The 17,026-nt window shown below is 37.7% G+C and overlaps 1 protein-coding gene across 2 annotated transcripts; it reads right to left on the minus strand.

The window, feature by feature from the left end:
• Positions 1-4,758: 4,758 nt before the first annotated feature.
• Positions 4,759-16,326, minus strand: klf15 (Kruppel like factor 15). Of its 2 annotated transcripts, none has more exons than XM_073812992.1 (3): positions 16,042-16,326; positions 13,253-14,414; positions 4,759-5,435 (listed from the first exon to the last, which is right to left on the minus strand). In XM_073812992.1, the coding sequence occupies exons 2-3, from the start codon at positions 14,392-14,394 to the stop codon at positions 5,279-5,281; spliced, it is 1,299 nt and encodes a 432-aa protein (XP_073669093.1). In that variant the 5' UTR covers positions 14,395-14,414; positions 16,042-16,326; the 3' UTR covers positions 4,759-5,278. The 2 variants fall into 2 exon arrangements, with proteins under 2 accessions (XP_073669093.1, XP_065141432.1); XM_065285360.2 differs by having other exon boundaries at positions 5,293-6,399; positions 16,042-16,314.
• Positions 16,327-17,026: the final 700 nt, after the last annotated feature.

Consider the following 17,026-nt stretch of genomic DNA (forward strand, 5'->3'; position numbering starts at 1 on the left):
GCACGAATTCTTCTCAAAACAGTTATTTTTAAAACTTTAATTATATATCGGGGTACACTGCAAAAAAAAAATATTTTCAAGAAAAAAATTCTTAGTATTTTTGTCTTGTTTTCAGTAAAAATATGTAAACATTCTTAAAATAAGAGGCTTTTTCTTGGTGAGCAAAACGACCCAAGAAAATAAGTCTAGTTTTTAGACCAAAAATATAAAATTTAAGTGATTTTGTGCATAAAACAGGCAAAAAAAATCTGCCAATGGGGTAAGAAAATTTTCGTTAAATTTGTCTTGAATTTAGTGTTTAAGAAAAATGTTCAAGATTTTTTTGCTTATACCGTTGGCAGATTTTTTTGCTTGTTTTATGCACATCTTTATTTTCTAATTTCTGCCAGTTTTAAAACCAAAACCAAAATGTCAGATGCACATGGGGATGCACACATCTTTGTATTATATTAAGCACTTAGGACAGGACACCTATTTAGAACATTGGGATGGCTAGACGAGGATTTTTTGACGAGGTCACACATTTTTAAGAATGTTTGTAATCAAAGAGATCTAGGGCACCATTGACTTCCAGAGTAGAAAAAAATAATACAATAGAATGAATGGTGCCCAAAATCTGTTCGGTTATTAAAATTTTTCAAAATATCTTCATTTGTGTTCAGCAGAATAAAGAAATGTATACGGGGTTGGAACAATGTGAGGGGGAGTAAATGATAACAGAGTTTTCATTTTTTGGTGAACTACCCCTTTAAACCGTTACTGTAGCTCAGTAGGTACAGTGTTACCTTTGCAATGCAAATGTTATGGGTTTAAATCCCAAGAAACACACATACTGATAAGAAAATGACCTTGAAAGCACTGTAAGTCACTTAAAAGTGTCAGCCAAATTTATAAATGTAAATGTATGTGAATAAAAATACTTTAAATTAATTCTTTACGTTACGTTTAGCTAAATGTGTCACTGCTCGTCCAGTGCAATATACAAGAATATGGTTTTGTACATAAATAATAATCATTCTAAAGTTTTTATCAGTGTATACAATAGGATTTTAACAATCATTTGTGACCCTGTCTGTGAATCCAAGCTAAAGAGATTAGGAGCATCAAAGTTTGATTTCAATCATTGACTTCACATTGCGTTCAATCTTTGACATGACCTTACTTAGTCAATATTAAAGATATCAAAGTTATATTTTCACAGAATGTTCTTAACATGATGATTTTATGCAGACCGGTTCACATGTATGCAAAGATGAGTGTCTGCTGTCACTTTTGTACATACAGTATTATTTCTTGCATTGCTGGTTTGTTAGCAAACCTCTGTGCTACTGCGTATTAAACTGAATGTATTATTATTCAGGAAGCTAGTTACAAACATGTTAATAGTTAAACTGACTGTCTCAGCAAGATCGCCCTAAAACTGATGCTCGCATGACAGTGGTTGACCTGAATGAAAAAACTTTGAAACAAATGAAAAGCTATTGTGACCTTAAAAAACCTGATCAAAATCATCAATGTAAAAACAAACACAAGATACATCTTCTTATTTTTACTTTATTTGTAAATGCATCTGATGTATATCAAGAAAAATATATAATATTTATATATATATATATATTGAATTGTTATTATGTACATTGGTTTACATTTTACAGGGGACATTTATACAATCAAAGACGCAAGATACGTCAGTAGAAGAATATCTGGAACTCTCTGATCCAACAACATTTTGTACAAAGTCTGTACATACAGTATACATTCAATGGTGGCCATAAGCACCTGTTTCCCAAAAAAATTCATGCAGACGGTGAGGAATGCAACGTTCGGCCTTCCTGTTCGCTTGTTAATCTGTACGAGAACGGCGATCGTGAACCTGAACGAGGTGCACGCCGACCATTAGCATAAATGACTTGCATTGGTTGAGTGTATGTTTACTGCGTTGTATGGGTGGGGCAATGAACTTAAGAAAACAATCATCTGTTGTTTGCACGGTTTAAATTAAGAGCGAAACAAAAGCATTTTTAGAGGGATATGATCGCATTTCAAACGCAAGATAAAAGATATGGGACATGTGATGTATAGGTATGAACCTAAGCTAAACAGGCACAAACAGCAGCAAAACAACCATTTTTATTGCATAAATGTATTGTTGGCACTCTCAGAAAATAAAGTACAAGAAGATACAAAAGGCACTGGGGCGGTACCTTTTCAAATAGTACACTAAAAGTTGGATATTGGTACCTCAAAAGTACACATTAGTGCCTTATGGGTAAATACTGGTTCCTCAAAGGTACACCAAAATGGTAAAAAAAATAATATTTTTCTGAGAGTGGGACAATATCCTTCATTTAAAGGGATTGAAACTCATCCATGAATTGCGAGAGGCCTGGGTGCTTCTTATTTCTTCAAACTTTATACACACTTGAAAATAAAGGTGCTCCACGATGCCATAGATGAACCATTTTTGGCTGAACGGTTCCATAAAGAACCTTTAACATCAGAAGACCCCTTTTCTTTCAAAATGACTTTTTAGATCAAAAAAATGTATGAAAGAAATTTACATTTAAGGGGCCGTTCACATGTCACGTATGAAAACACGTATGAAAACGCGTAAGAAAACGTTAGGCTCCTTCTTGTCACATGACCTGCGTTGCGCTTGCGACATTCTGAAAAGTGCAAATGTTTTTTTAACTCGATGCTGTGCGAATGCGCCTGCAAAAAACAAGCGCATTGTGTCGCTTCCATTATGAGCGCGCATACCGCGAACCTACATTTGAAACAACGAACTTGAGCGCGCAAAAGACGTGATATGTGAATTACCCCTAAAGAACCTTTGACTGAATGGTTCTTTAAGGAACCAAAAATGGTTCTTCTATGGCATCACTGTAAAGAACCTTTTACGCACCTTTATTTTTAAGAATGGAATATCTATCCAGCATCAGGTTTCCGGACCACAACAATTGTAAAGGTTTATTTTAGGATAGCAAATTGATACTTCACTGCAAAAAATGACTTTCTTACTTAGTATTTTTGTCTTGTTTTCAGTAAAAATATCTATAAATTCTTAAATTAAGATCTATTTTCTTAATGAGCAAAATGACCTAAAAAAATAAGTCTAGTTTTTAGACATAAAATATTAATTTTAAATAAATTATTGCTTAAAACAAGCAAAAAATCTGCCAATGGAATAAGAAAATGTTTTTCTTGAAATAAGTTTACTTTTTTCATAAACACTTAATTTAAGAAAAATTTCTTATTCCATTGGCAAATTTTTTGCTTGTTTTAAGCACAAAAATTTGCTTACATTTCATATTTATTGTCTAAAAACTAGACTTATTTTCCTAGGTCATTTTTCTCATCAAGAAAATGCATCTTAACTTAAGAATTTTTAGATATTTTTACTAAAAACAAGACAAAAATACTAAGTAAGAAAGTTTTTTGCAGTGCTTCTAAAAATGAAGGTTCACACGGCAAAAAAAAATTTTCAAGAAAAAAAATTCTTAGTACATTTGTATTGTTTTCAGTAAAAATATCTAAAAATTCTTAAATTAAGATGCTTTTTCTTGATGAGCAAAATGACCCAAGAAAATAAGTCTAGTTTTTACACCAAAAATATCAAATTTAAGTGATTTTGTGCATAAAACAAGAAAAAAAATTTGCCAATGGGGTAAGCAATTTTTTCTTGAATTTTTCTTGAATTTAGTATTTAAGAAAAATGTTTAAGATTTTTTTGCTTACCCCATTGGCAGATTTTTTTGCTTGTTTTATGCTAATGTTACTTTTACTTGAATTTTTCTTGAATTTAGTATTTAAGAAAAATGTTTAAGATTTTTTTGCTTACCCCATTGGCAGATTTTTTTGCTTGTTTTATGCACAAAATCACTTCAATTTGATATTTTTGGTCTAAAAACTAGACTTATTTTCTTGGGTCGTTTTGCTCATCAAGAAAAAGCATCTTAATTTAAAGGACAAGTTCGGTATTTTAGACTTAAAGCCCTGTTTTCAGATTGTTTATGGTCAAATAGAATGGTTTTGACTGAAATTTCGACATTTTCGGCTGCCCTGAGAATTTTCGCTTGTTTGTGTTCCAGCTCAGACCTCTACAATGGCTTTATAGGTGCACTGGAACAATCCTTCCTAAAATGCATTCAACTTTCGTTTACAAAGACGTGAAACTCACCGAGTGGTCAGGGGTGTTCACTGGTATGCTCACACAAAAATCGCTCCAAAAGACGCATTCCAACAGGTTTTATCGTAGTTTTTACCAACTCCATTGACTGTATTAGACGTCCTGTGAGGTACGGTATTACTCCGCGCCGGGAACTTTGTTTCTATTCTTGCAATTGGCAAAGGCGGATTAGCGCCACCTCCTGGGCTGGAGTGTTTATTATTCAAGCTCTAAGCGGAAGAATGTACGGGTGTGAGGCGTTTGGGGAAATAGGTCCACAAGTTAACAACGAATGCTAAAACAGCTGTTGGAAAGCATCTTTTGCAGCGATTTTTGTGTGAGCATATCAGTGAACACCCCTGACCACTCGGTGAGTTTCTCGTCTTTGTAAACGAAAGTTTAATGCATTTTAGGAAGGATTGTTCCAGTGCACCTATAAAGCCATTGTAGAGGTCTGAGCTGAAACACAAACAAGCGAAAATTCTCAGGGCAGCCGAAAATGTCGAAATTTCAGTCAAAACCATTCTATTTGACCATAAACAATCTGAAAACAGGGCTTTAAGTCTAAAATACCGAACTTGTCCTTTAAGGATTTATTGATATTTTTACTGAAAACAAGACAAAAATACTAATCATTTTTTGCAGGGCATAAAAGGTTCTTCATCTGGCTGTATGGTCCATAAAGAACCTTCAACATACACAGCATCTTGATTAGATCTTCTCCTGTTGTATATGAACCATGTTTATAAATGTGTATGCATCTATAGTCTGTTGTGCCTGTTAGCTGTGTGTTGTACACGTCTGCACAGTACAAAGAGCAAATGTAAGTCAATGAATCACCTGAGGCACTCGCGTTGTAGATGTTTCCATGTCAGCTATTGTTTTGGCATAACAGACTGCATAGAACAGATTGCATATTAAATTCCACACTTCCAAAATAAGACGTTGTATCATTTTGTTCAATATTAGTGCTATGTACCCGCACCCCACTAAGTTACATGCATTCCTGTAGTGAACATATGGTCAGCATGCCCTATCAGCGCTCAAGCTGTGTCCATGACTACAATTCCCATGAAGAACGTTCCCTTTGAACTCCAGATGGATCCCAGACTACATTTCCCAAGCATGAGGATTTGACCTGCAAGAGGGAGCTGGAGGCCAGTTACTGTAGCACCTTGCAATTCCAGTTTTCAAGCTTGTGTCACGGTTCTGTTTGTGAAGTAGTCCAGGGTAAAAAGGCAGGAAGGTAGATGAGAAGAGTTCAGTCCTATACTTGGTTGAACAAACAGAAGATGCATTGTGCGTTGAGTGATTCAGATCATTTGATTCCTCAGTCACAAGTCAAACATGAAATTTGCATTGCTTTGCTGTTAAAATATCTTCTAACCGCAAATGTCTTGGCCCCAGCTGCAAACATTTCGATTACACGAAGGCCCAGAAGGTATCTTAGATGAAGTCTTTGATGAAAAAATGAAAAAAGGTTTTGCATCTAACAAAAAAATTGAAAAGTAAAATCGATTTCAATACTGATCAGAAGGCCGGTTCACATATAAACAATTGTGCGAGATTTGACTTTCGCTGGTTCGCTCTATGGTCTCACCGAGAGGCATTTCACAGTTTACAAGCACACAGACGAAGCCTCTATGTTTGCCAATAGCTTATAACGGCACAATCCTACCAATGATCAGTAGTTCGGACGAACCCGAGATTTTTGGTTTACGGGAGATTAACGTTGGCACGAGAAAGCGACCGTATCGCGATACTAAACAAGGAATGTTGATGATCAGCAAATACATCAACAATTCATACCTTAAAAGTACAAAAAAATACGCTAAATTTGTTCTCGACACATAGAAAACAATCGTGGACGCTACAAAAATACACTCTACGGTAGGACGCATCTGTGAGGCCGACGAGTCAAGTAACAGTTCTCTTCTTCAGTTCATCCCAACCTCACTTAATAAATTATCACAGTACCACATATGAATCTTTATCCCTCGCTTTTGTTCTAGCTCTCTCTAGATCTCACTTTCCATGACGGGGACAGGGGGTTTGTGTAAGGTCAGTGTGTGGTTCGCGCTGTCCTGTTGCTTCGTGGAAAGCGATGGACTTTGATGTGTTTGGACAGGTGATCGCTGCGAGCAAATTTCTTCTCACACACGGGGCACTGGTAGGGCTTCACTCCAGAGTGAGAGCGGCGGTGTCGTGACAGCTCATCAGACCGGGAGAATCTGCAACGAGAATCCAGATATCAATGACTATACGCTGATCCCGTTCAATATTTGCCTTGCTTCCTGGTGGCATGGAAATGTTTTCTTTGGAACGACATTAATTGTGCAAATCTTTACAAATTAAACTGCCTTGACTTTTTGATTTATTGCCATAGTTAAATATGGAATAGGGCATGCATGTGTCTTAAAGTCAACGTGAAACTTAAAGTTACCCTGTATTTGATGTTACTGTACACAATTATTATCACGACATTCCAGGTCAAAGAAAATAAATGCCAACTTTTTTAATGCAATTGGGTGATTCTCGCGAAATTAGACTTATGAGGTGTCATGAAACATTTTGATAATAAAAGTAAATGCTATCAAAATAAGAAGCATACAGTTACAAACATCTCTTCTTGACTATTTTGCACATGATTTGAAATAACATCATACAAACCAATTTTGTAGTTTTTTTCACATTTAAGGGAAAAAATTTCATTACCGCAACGTGTCCATGACTGGAATTGGGTTCTTTGAAATGGAAATATTTATAATTAAAAAATCTAAAAAATAAAAAGCTTCAGTGCATTTTATACTATAAACATTTACAGTTAAGAAACATGTGGTATTTAGTGATCATTGGTAAATGTAGAGACAATAATAAGGAATATAAATGTGTCCAAGACCAATTTTCTCATCCTCCGCAACAATTTTCAATCATTGTTTAAGCCCTCAAGGAACTAACATTAAAAAAAAAATTAGTTGGAAGGGACATAATTGACTGTGACACTCAAGATGGCTACCAGGTAAGCAGTTCTTATTTTTTCTCTCCAGATAAAAGTTGAAATTTTGTTTGTCATAGTACATAGACAACTTTTTAGTCCTCATTACCGAAACATTAGTTTGTAAATGCATATATTTAATGTAATATCATGTTGTGGTAATGATCATTTTTGATAATGATAATCTAAACAATGTAAATAATTAAATCTTCTAAAAATAATGGTTATATTAAGTTAAGACCTTAATCTTACAGTGCAAAAAAAATTGGCTTCAAGGGCGTTAAAAAAATTCTGATGCTGGACACCTTCTAAATCTAGATTTCGTGAGAATCACCCAATTAATGAATAAAGTCAGATTCTGTTATACATTTCTGTCTCATTGAATATTTCCTATATCACTGGATTACATTCAAATTAAAACACTCCTAAAAATAAAGGTTTTAAAAGGGTTCTTCGCAGTGATGTCATAGGAGAACCATTTTAGTTTTCCAAAAAACCTTTGATGTTCTTAAAGGAATATTCCATTTTCTTAAAAGAAAAATCCAGATAATTTACTCACCACCATGTCATCCAAAATGTTGATGTCTTTCTTTGATCAGTCGAGAAGAAATTATGTTTTTTGAGGAAAACATTCCAGGATTTTTCTCATTTTAATGGACTTTAATGGACACCACCACTTAACAGTTAATTCAACACTTAACAGTTTTTTTCAACGGAGTTTCAAAGGACTCTAAACGATCCCAAACGAGGCATAAGGGTCTTATCTAGCGAAACGATTGTCGTTTTTGACAATAAAAATAACAAATATCCACTTTTAAAGCACAACTTCTCGTTTAGATCCGGTCGTCATGCGCTAGTGTGACCCGACGCAATACGTCATGACGTCAAGAGGTCACAGAGGACGAATGCGAAACTCCGCCCCAGTGTTTACAAATGTGGTGAAAGAGGACCGTTCATACGTTGTTGTATGTCAACTGATACTAATTAATGTCTTTGTGTCAGTTTATTGTTTAAAATGGTCCGCAAATGTCACTACGCATTACGTTAGGTCGCGCTGGACCGGACCTAAACGAAAAGTTGTGCTTTAAAAGTGTATATTTGTTATTTTTCTTGTCAAAAATGACAATCGTTTTGCTAGATAAGACCCTTATGCCTCGTTTGGGATCGTTTAGAGTCCTTTGAAACTCCGTTGAAAAAAACTGTTAAGTGTTGAATTAAGTGTTAATTGTTGGTGTCTATTAAAGTCCATTAAAATGAGAAAAATCTTGGAATGTTTTCCTCAAAAAACAATTTCTTCTCGACTGAACAAAGAAAGACATCAACATTTTGGATGACATTGTGGTGAGTAAATTATCTGGATTTTTCTTTTAATAAAATGGAATATTCCTTTAAAAGAAGTATTTCTTTCTTCCTTTTTATAGTTTTTCCACTACAAATAACTTTTTGTTTGTGGATTTTTCTCCATATAGTGGCTTTAGTGGACTTTACAGTTTACCGTTTCAATGCAGTTTAAAATTGCAGTTTCGATTGCAGCTTCAAAGGATCCCAACCAAGGTATAAGGGTCTTATAAAGCAATTGTCATTTTCACCAAAAAATGAAAAATAAGTACTTAAACCACAACTTCTCGTCTTGCACTAGCCTTGTGATGCGCATACGCGAAACTACCACTACAGTGTTAGTGGAGAAAGAGGATTGTTTCGACGCTGCTTTATGTGGACTGATACTAATGAATGTTTTTGTGTCAGTTTTTTGTTTAAAATGGTCTGCAAGTGTGCGCTTTACATATGTAACATTTCAACGTGATTACGTAATACGTAAGGTCAAACGGCTGGTGCAAAATGAGAAGTTGTGGTATAAAAGTATTTTATTTTCGTCTCACATCACAAGGGGAGCCAAATCTCAATGACCTATTTTTTCACATGCTTGTGGAGAATGGTTTACAAAAAATAAGTTATTGCGTTGATCTTTTCACATTTTCATTTTCAAGGTTGCACTGGGGACCGAATTATAGCACTTAAACATGGAAAAGTCAGATTTTCATGATATATCCCCATTAAACTGCATTGAAACTGTAAACAGTTGAGGTCCAATGAAGTCCACTACTGTATATGGAGAAAATCCTAAAATGTTTTCCTCAAAAAACTTAATTTCTTTTCAACTGAACAAAGAAAGACATAAACATCTTTGGATTATCAGGATTTTTTTAATGAAAGTGGAGTAATCCTTTGAAGGTTCTTCTAGAACAAAAACTTGAATATTGAGACAACAAATGTGAATATTCATAAACCTACAGCACTTGTGTGATTTTGTAAGAATGGCGATTGCTCATAAATCCCATTTGTGTAACCGGACGAAAGGTTGAAAAACTTGCTTAAGTTACTAAGTAACAGTAAGAGAAATCCTTTTCATGGCCTTTGAGTCGAATAGGCGGACACAGGGAGCATGCAATGTCAATTAAACCCGTCAAACAATCTTTCGCCCTGTGTCTTCACTATACTGTACCATACAGCAAACGGAGCTTGGAGCTCATCTAATAAGCAACTATATTTAACCCGGGTGCTCAAGTTCCTCACAAAGATTTACACCACACTGACAATTGCTAATGTTTTCTGAAACCGACTATAAAGTTAAACCAAAAACCAAAGAGGGGAGAAATGCACAACTGGGTTTTGTTAAAAAAATATGGAAGTGTTTTTCTCAATCGACTCGGAAAAGTTATGCCATGAGACCTCGCACGAACCAAAGTAATGGAGACTCCTGGGAAATCATCTCTAGTAAAATTACTTTTTTACCTTTAGACACACACAATATGAGAAAATAACAAACATCTAATAAAATGAGAAAACTATAAGCCCATGTTCAACCCGTAGGCCTCAGTATCAGTTTCTAATGTACCATCTGCAAAGCGTTTCAAGGCCGTAAAAACCGGTCTCTCTCCTGCTCGGCTTTCCTTAAACCCTCCAACAAGCTAAGACAGGAAACATACAATTGCTGCCATGCTAACAGTAACGAGTAAACTTCAAGTTGAATCCAAAAATAAACTCCACACCGTAACATGACTGACAAATCTCAAACTCAAAAGTGAGGACGCCACCGAAAGAACCCAACATGCACACTTTTTGTGTTACAAGTAAGTACATGCTTAGCAAGTACATGACGTCCTGAAATACTGCACAAGTTAATATGTTGGTATGTGAGTAAACGTGGCTTTGAAGTACTTTGGGATTAGATGGTAGTGGGGTAATTGTTGCCCCGTGGGGTAGGTTGGGACGTGGCGTCCGTCCCAGTTGGACGTCAGAGCTCACAAACTGAGCTGTTCTGGCATGTTCCTTAACACATGCTAAACCTTCACACATAGACATCAAACATTTTTGAATTTAAAATACTGTTAACTAATTCATTTCATTTTGCAAATCCATGCTTTCTGTTTCAAAACCCGATTGAAAGATGAGTCACAGGAAAGCGTTTCAGTTCGCTCCACTACATGCACATTTTGGTACCGTTAACTTTATCAGATGATTCAAGTCAAATACACCATGTCATGGTTTTCATGCAGGTATTAACCTTTCATGATACAGTAGCTCCTAAAACGTCCTGGTGTGTTTCCAAACTTTCTCAAAGAATGCAAGTGCAAAATATTTTATGGTTGTCCAGGAATCTTGGCGCTACGCCTACAGTTTGTTTTTCCATTCAAGCATGCTTGTAACCGAGCATGAGCGCGGGTTCGCGTGTGTCACTCGGACAATTTTATTTGCGGAGCACCGTAGGAATGCCAAAAATGCTGGCGAAGCATCGCCGCGGCCTGACTTGAGGCAACCAATGGGGCATTCTTCTCTTTCCTACATCCATTTCCTTTCCTAAAGACCTCAGTCAAATTCACAGATCAGCCTGAAGACACAACTGCTATAAGGATAAGCAAGGTCACTGATAAACAGACCAACAAATCAAGTCTTATCACGGTCAACAATACAGCTTTTACACATTGCTGACTTGCACTGAGTAATCTTGGAGGCTCTTACATAAAAAACTAGACAAACAAGGTGGATCATTGACAATCTGAGATATAGCTAAATCTGGGACTAATCTTACTATATCAAGGAACATAGCTATGTTACATAGACCCATAATATTAATCCCAACCCCATTTCTATTGCAGGTACACTTTGTCTGAAGTTTTCACGATCAATTTTTATTAGCGACAACTATCCTCTTGACAGCCAATGTGAGGTTTATCTGTCCTGACCTCGCCGTGAGCTCTGATGCACTTTACACTGTTTTCAGGTCCCGTACGGGGAGACCAAAGCTGAACATAGACAAAAGGTAAACAAATGAAGCGGTGAACAGGCCAAAGTCCCCCTCTTCAAAGACTTTATCTAATCTCTTAACAGCAGATCAACACCGCAATGTGAATGAAATTTACTGCTTTATTACAAAGTTGTTTAATCTAGTTTTTGTTTTGGCGAACAAACTACTCTTTAAAAGAAATCCAGGACATATGAACATGGTCTGATCCTATTTAAGACTTCTACAAACTGCAAAAAAAGTCAAAAGCAAGCAACTTTTAGTATTTGGCCAGTGCCCATATAAGAGCTCTGTTTGAAGTTCATTCATGGATGGTAAACAGAGATAGTGATGTACTTGTTTTCGCAATGACTACAACTTATTGGAGTGAAAACTCTTCATGGATACAAAGAGACCTTGACAGATAATCTGCACTAGACAGTTTTATAGTCGAGATCACAAATTGACACTATTTAAATTGGTATTATTTATAAAAGCCATCACTCGCTGTCACTGGGGCAGTTCCCTTTAATAAGGTCCCAATATACAATTTAGGGTGTTTTCACACATACACTGTTTAGGTCGGCCCAAATGACATGTCGCTCCGAGTACGGTTCGTTTGGGTCAGTGTGAACACAACAGCCGCACTCGGGTGCGCACTTAACGGCCGCTCCGAGACCGCTCTAAACAGGTGGTCTCGGAGCGGCTGTCGCCGAACTCTGGGGCGACCCACCTGTGGTGTGAACACTGCTGGACCTCGGGCCGAACCAAATACAGGAAGTTCTCCACATGTTTGAGCCACTGGGCTTTCGTTGTGACGTGAGCCGGGCGTTATATTGTGGGTTAACAACAAACCGGCAATCTTGCAGAGATTCGCTGTCTCCTTTACGTTTGAGCTGATGATTTTATAAATGCATAGCTGTCCTCCACACACAAATAGTGACATTACGGGCTTTTTAGCAAACGGCTCCGTGAGAAAGGCTTTAATAGAACAGCTATGCAATTTCGCGTTAAAGCAAAGAAACTTCGCAAAGACGTGCATCGTTTATCTCCACATCTTGATAGCTGCGCTCTCCCTGTCAGGCTGGTTGTCGTGAAAACGTGGGGGTGGTCATGAGACGGTAAGAGCTGTCAGAGACCAATGACAGCGCTGACCGTTGTCATATGATGTACGGTGCGGCATTTCGAGTACAGTAAAAAAAAAATGTGAGCACGGACCACACTAACTGAAAAATTATACAGGCCGAGGCCGGTGCGCACCAACATATGTGAAAACACTCTTAGATACAGATATGTGTACCAATATGTACCTTTGGGATACTTATTTGAAAGGTGTACTTTTTGAAAGCGTACCACCCCAGTGACAGCTAGGCACCATTTTTTCTGACAGTGTACTATTATTTTTGACGACAGTTGACATGTACAATAAATGGCAAAAACTTGACACGTGTCCTCACTAGACGCAACGCGATATGATTCCAGTGTCCTTACTAAATGCGAAGAGTAGCGTGGTGTGACATAATTAATCACGAAACAGCTAGATACCTTTAGGACCGTCTTACCGTCTTGTTAGGATGCATGTGATACTATGAGGTATGAACCGACCTACTCAGTATCTGCACTATACGTGACTTGTTTTGAGACTCACTTTTATCAATCGCTCAATGCATGGACAAATTACTTAAAATATTAAATAATCAAATAAATAAGCTGTGAGGTATACGTGTAATATACAAATATTACAGTCTTGCAAAGCTTTCTGAGAAGTTTTGCACACGCAGATTCTGTGCAAATATGGTGCACTCACCTCCAACCACAGCCGGGCCAAGTGCAAGCAAACGGTTTCTCGCCTGTGTGTCTTCTCAAGTGGGCCTTTAGGTGGCTGCTCTTGGTGTACATCTTGGCACAGCCAGGGAAAGTGCACTTGTGCATTTTAATAAGATCAGCTACCGAGCTTTTCTGGAATTTGTGACCACCGACAACGAGCCCTCCGCCTTGGCCGTCTCCCATTCCGTTCTCCCCTAGACCCGCAGGCTTGGCAGCAATGGGCACAGGGGCGATACGGACAAATTTTGAGGAAGGGCTGTTAAGGCTGGCTGTTGGGATCATTTGTGGAACCAAGGCGAAGGTTTGACCCTGGATGTTCACTAGGAGCTGGGTAACTTTGATGTCTGAGGCAGGCTGCGGTGCAGTTTTAGGGTTCGGTTCCTGCTTAACCTGAATGGGCTGGAGCTGTAAGATCACAGGCATGCCGGGATTCTCCATCACCACGACCTTTCCCGCCGAATCCTCCTTTCTTTGAGGATTCGTGGAGGCTCCTACTGAGGATTGTGCACTTTTGGGCTCAGAATTGGCTGTGATTATGTCACTTGAGACAGGCACTGTTTGGTCTGAGCTTTGGGCCCAAGGTTCAGATGCAATTCCTTGGATGTTAGCACTGGTCATGAGACCCTCACCGGCTTCTTCCTTCAAGGCCATCACTTCCATATTCTCTTCCAAGAACTCCTCGATCTCCTCCAGGGTGGGCTGAAAGAGAAGCCCCGCATGGTCGTCCAGATCTCCGGGGAAAACGGGAAACTCGAAGCACTCCTCTTTGGTGGTGCGGTCCCGTCGCGACTCCCAAGACAGACCCATGGGAAGGACGGGAGGGACCATAGGAGACAGTGTGGTCAAGGAGTTTTGGCTCAGAGTAGACTGAGAGTGGAGGAAGTCGAGAAGGCCATCTTGACTTTCTCCACTCGAGTTGCTCCCGCAACTGGAGCCGAGAAGCTGAGACTCGGGGCTGGAGCAGGAACGCGGACTGGACGAGTCACTTAGGTTGTCCTCTGAGAACGGAGATGGAAGCATATGATACACGCCTTTGTCTGTCACCATATCCGAAGGGTTGCGGGTTGGCAGCGAAGTGTAAGAGAAAAAAGTATCTTCATCAAGCAGCAAGTGATCCACCATTCCTGGCAAATGATTCAGGTCTTCAAAAAAGAGACACAGAAACAAATTTAGGATTAGCAACAGATTCAAAGTGCATTACAGTAATACAGTCTGTAATCTTGAGATCAGCTTTTAGTGTTTAATGATACTACTGTAAGTACAACCCTTATTTCAATGGCTCTCTTTTACTGTGCAAGATCGAGTTTGGGGCTGAATGCAAACATTTTAGAAAGCGACCCCGCAGCAGATAACCATTAAGCTACCAACAAACCTTCCCTTGTGCATGCATGAGACGCTGGGAACAATTTACTGTAATGGCTGTAGACGTCAAAACTACACTAAGGATGTGAGCGTGTCTTGCTGAAAGCTAAGCGTAGCAAGAAGACAAGATAGCACTGTGAGACCAAAACCATGTGTGATTGGAAACAGATGAAAAATTGGAAACATAGACTCGAGCCAAAAAAGCTCATGAAATGACTTTGTCATGTGAAATGACTCATTGTTAAAACTACGATCAGTTATTTTGGGTTATTGCCGCGAGGTAAAATTATTGCATAAATATAAATGACTTTGTCTCTCAGAGGTTTCTTGCATTAGTGTGTAAGTCCAACTGCAAGGCTATCACCATTTACAAAAGCAAGGTTGTTTATTTTTATGAACTGCAATCAACACACTTTACCAATAAAGATATATATTTTCATGAAAAAACACCACTTCTTAGTAATAAAGAGAAATGATAAGTGCATGTGGGAAATAAATCAAATACACTATTGTAATTCATAATGTTGACATTGAAAGGTTAAAAAGAAAATGACTATTTGCTCGAAGTTTAACTGTTACTACAAATATTAATAGATGTTATTTACATATTTCACTGACTTTTATTTGTAATTTCTATTGATTTATTTGAATTAAGTTAAATAGTGGAAGACACCAACGTTTTTCTAATCAACCGTCAAAAACTTGTGATTGCATTTAATGTATCTACACGTAAATGTATCTTTTAGACACATACATTATTAAAGTGTACATTTGTCAAATAAAAAAAGTTTATGAATCACTAGGCTATTGAAAATGTTGATCTTTGATCTGTGAGGTGACTGTGGCGCCCCCTGTCTGCAGCTGATTGACCGACGATAACCCTGACTTCAGTGTCAACACCAGCATGTGTCCACTGGAAACTCAGGAGACCACGAGACTCTTTAAATATGACTTTCATCTCCCGTGGTTTCTTTTTTTTTTCAGTTTAAAAAAATAAAAAGCTATTTTAATTTGCGTTCACGCTGCAATATAAATAAATAACTGCAGTATATTTGTACATTTAGACGTTTCTTTTTTAATCTACATTAGGCTATTACTTTTTTAATAACAAGTAATGTGTAAAAATTAACATTAAAAATACATTTTTAAAAAACCTACAGAACACGTGACCGGTTTAAATGTGCATTTTATATTTGCACTAATTTTTGCAAAATATTTATATCGTAAAAATAGTTATGAATGCGCATACTTTTGAAAAGTCTTATTTATCTATTTAAATCAAAATTTACAAAAAAAAATTTATTTTACAGTAACTGCCCCACGAGTCATCGCGAATGCTGCACGCAAATCTCCAAGCAGAAGTACGCGTCGCTTCGACTAAAACGTTGCAAAATCATGCAAACTTACCCCTGTAATTCACTCGTGTTAATCCCTGATCTTTAAAGCTCTAATACGATCCGTTTGCCTTCTCTGGTCGTTATATTTGCCCTTGAGACAGCGAAGCTCTCATGGCAGCTCATGCTCTCTCTCTGTAGTGTTACGCTGCTGTCACACGATCTCAGTCTATAAGTGTAGATGTGCTGAAGGCAGCTGAAGGCTCGTCTGCTCGACGCGCTCTGATTGGTGGACCTGCAAACGGAGGCGGGGCTCTTCTCTTCTGACGTCATTGAACCTGCAGCCAGAACAGCTACAGAATCTCTTCTGTCAACAGACTCATTGGATGAGCTTTAACTTTCCTTCTGAAAAAAAAAAAACTATCAGCTGTTTACCATTTAAACCATTAAATGACTTAAGGTAGTGTGTTCCAGAAGGATTTAAATATGTTCGGGTTTTCACCAGACAGATAACATCTCACTAATAAAACCCAACACATTACCAGTACTACAGACCCACAGAGACCATTATAATTAATGGATAAAACAATGTGGAGGGCTACTTTTTTAAATAGTCTACTCAAAACTTTTTTGTTGTACTTGTTGATTTTATTTAATTTTACTTGTTGATACGTTTTATCATTGTTTAAAACGTTAAAGGTCCCCTAACGTAGATTTTTTTAGCAATATAAAAATTTTCTTTGGTATCCCCAGAATGTGTCTGTAAAGTTTCAGCTCAAAAAACACAACAGATCTTTTATGATACGATGTTGAACATGGCCATTTGTGACTGAAATGAAAAATGCGCTCTTTTTGTGTGTGTCTCTTTTAATGCAAAGAAAGCTTCTGTTCCCTTCCCAATATGCAAAATAGCATGTAGCGCTTACCAGAGATGCTCACAAGTCTCTGAGCTCGAGTCCGAGTCAAGTCTGAAGTCTTTGAGCTCGAGTCCAAGTCAAGTCTGAAGTCTCTGGGCTCAAGTCCAAGTCAAGTCTCATTGTAACAAATAAAACTCTAAT

Source organism: Paramisgurnus dabryanus, chromosome 21 (genome assembly GCF_030506205.2).
Source record: "Paramisgurnus dabryanus chromosome 21, PD_genome_1.1, whole genome shotgun sequence".
Taxonomy (NCBI): domain Eukaryota; kingdom Metazoa; phylum Chordata; class Actinopteri; order Cypriniformes; family Cobitidae; genus Paramisgurnus; species Paramisgurnus dabryanus.

Bases quoted from the DNA above. Each gene is read 5' to 3' on its own strand.
- klf15 (XM_065285360.2), bottom strand. From the start codon at position 14,394: ATGGTGGATCACTTGCTGCTTGATGAAGATACTTTTTTCTCTTACACT. The intron at 6,400-13,252 runs GTGAGTGCACCA...TTCTCGTTGCAG, and splicing joins TGGCCCGGCTGTGGTTGGAG to ATTCTCCCGGTCTGATGAGC.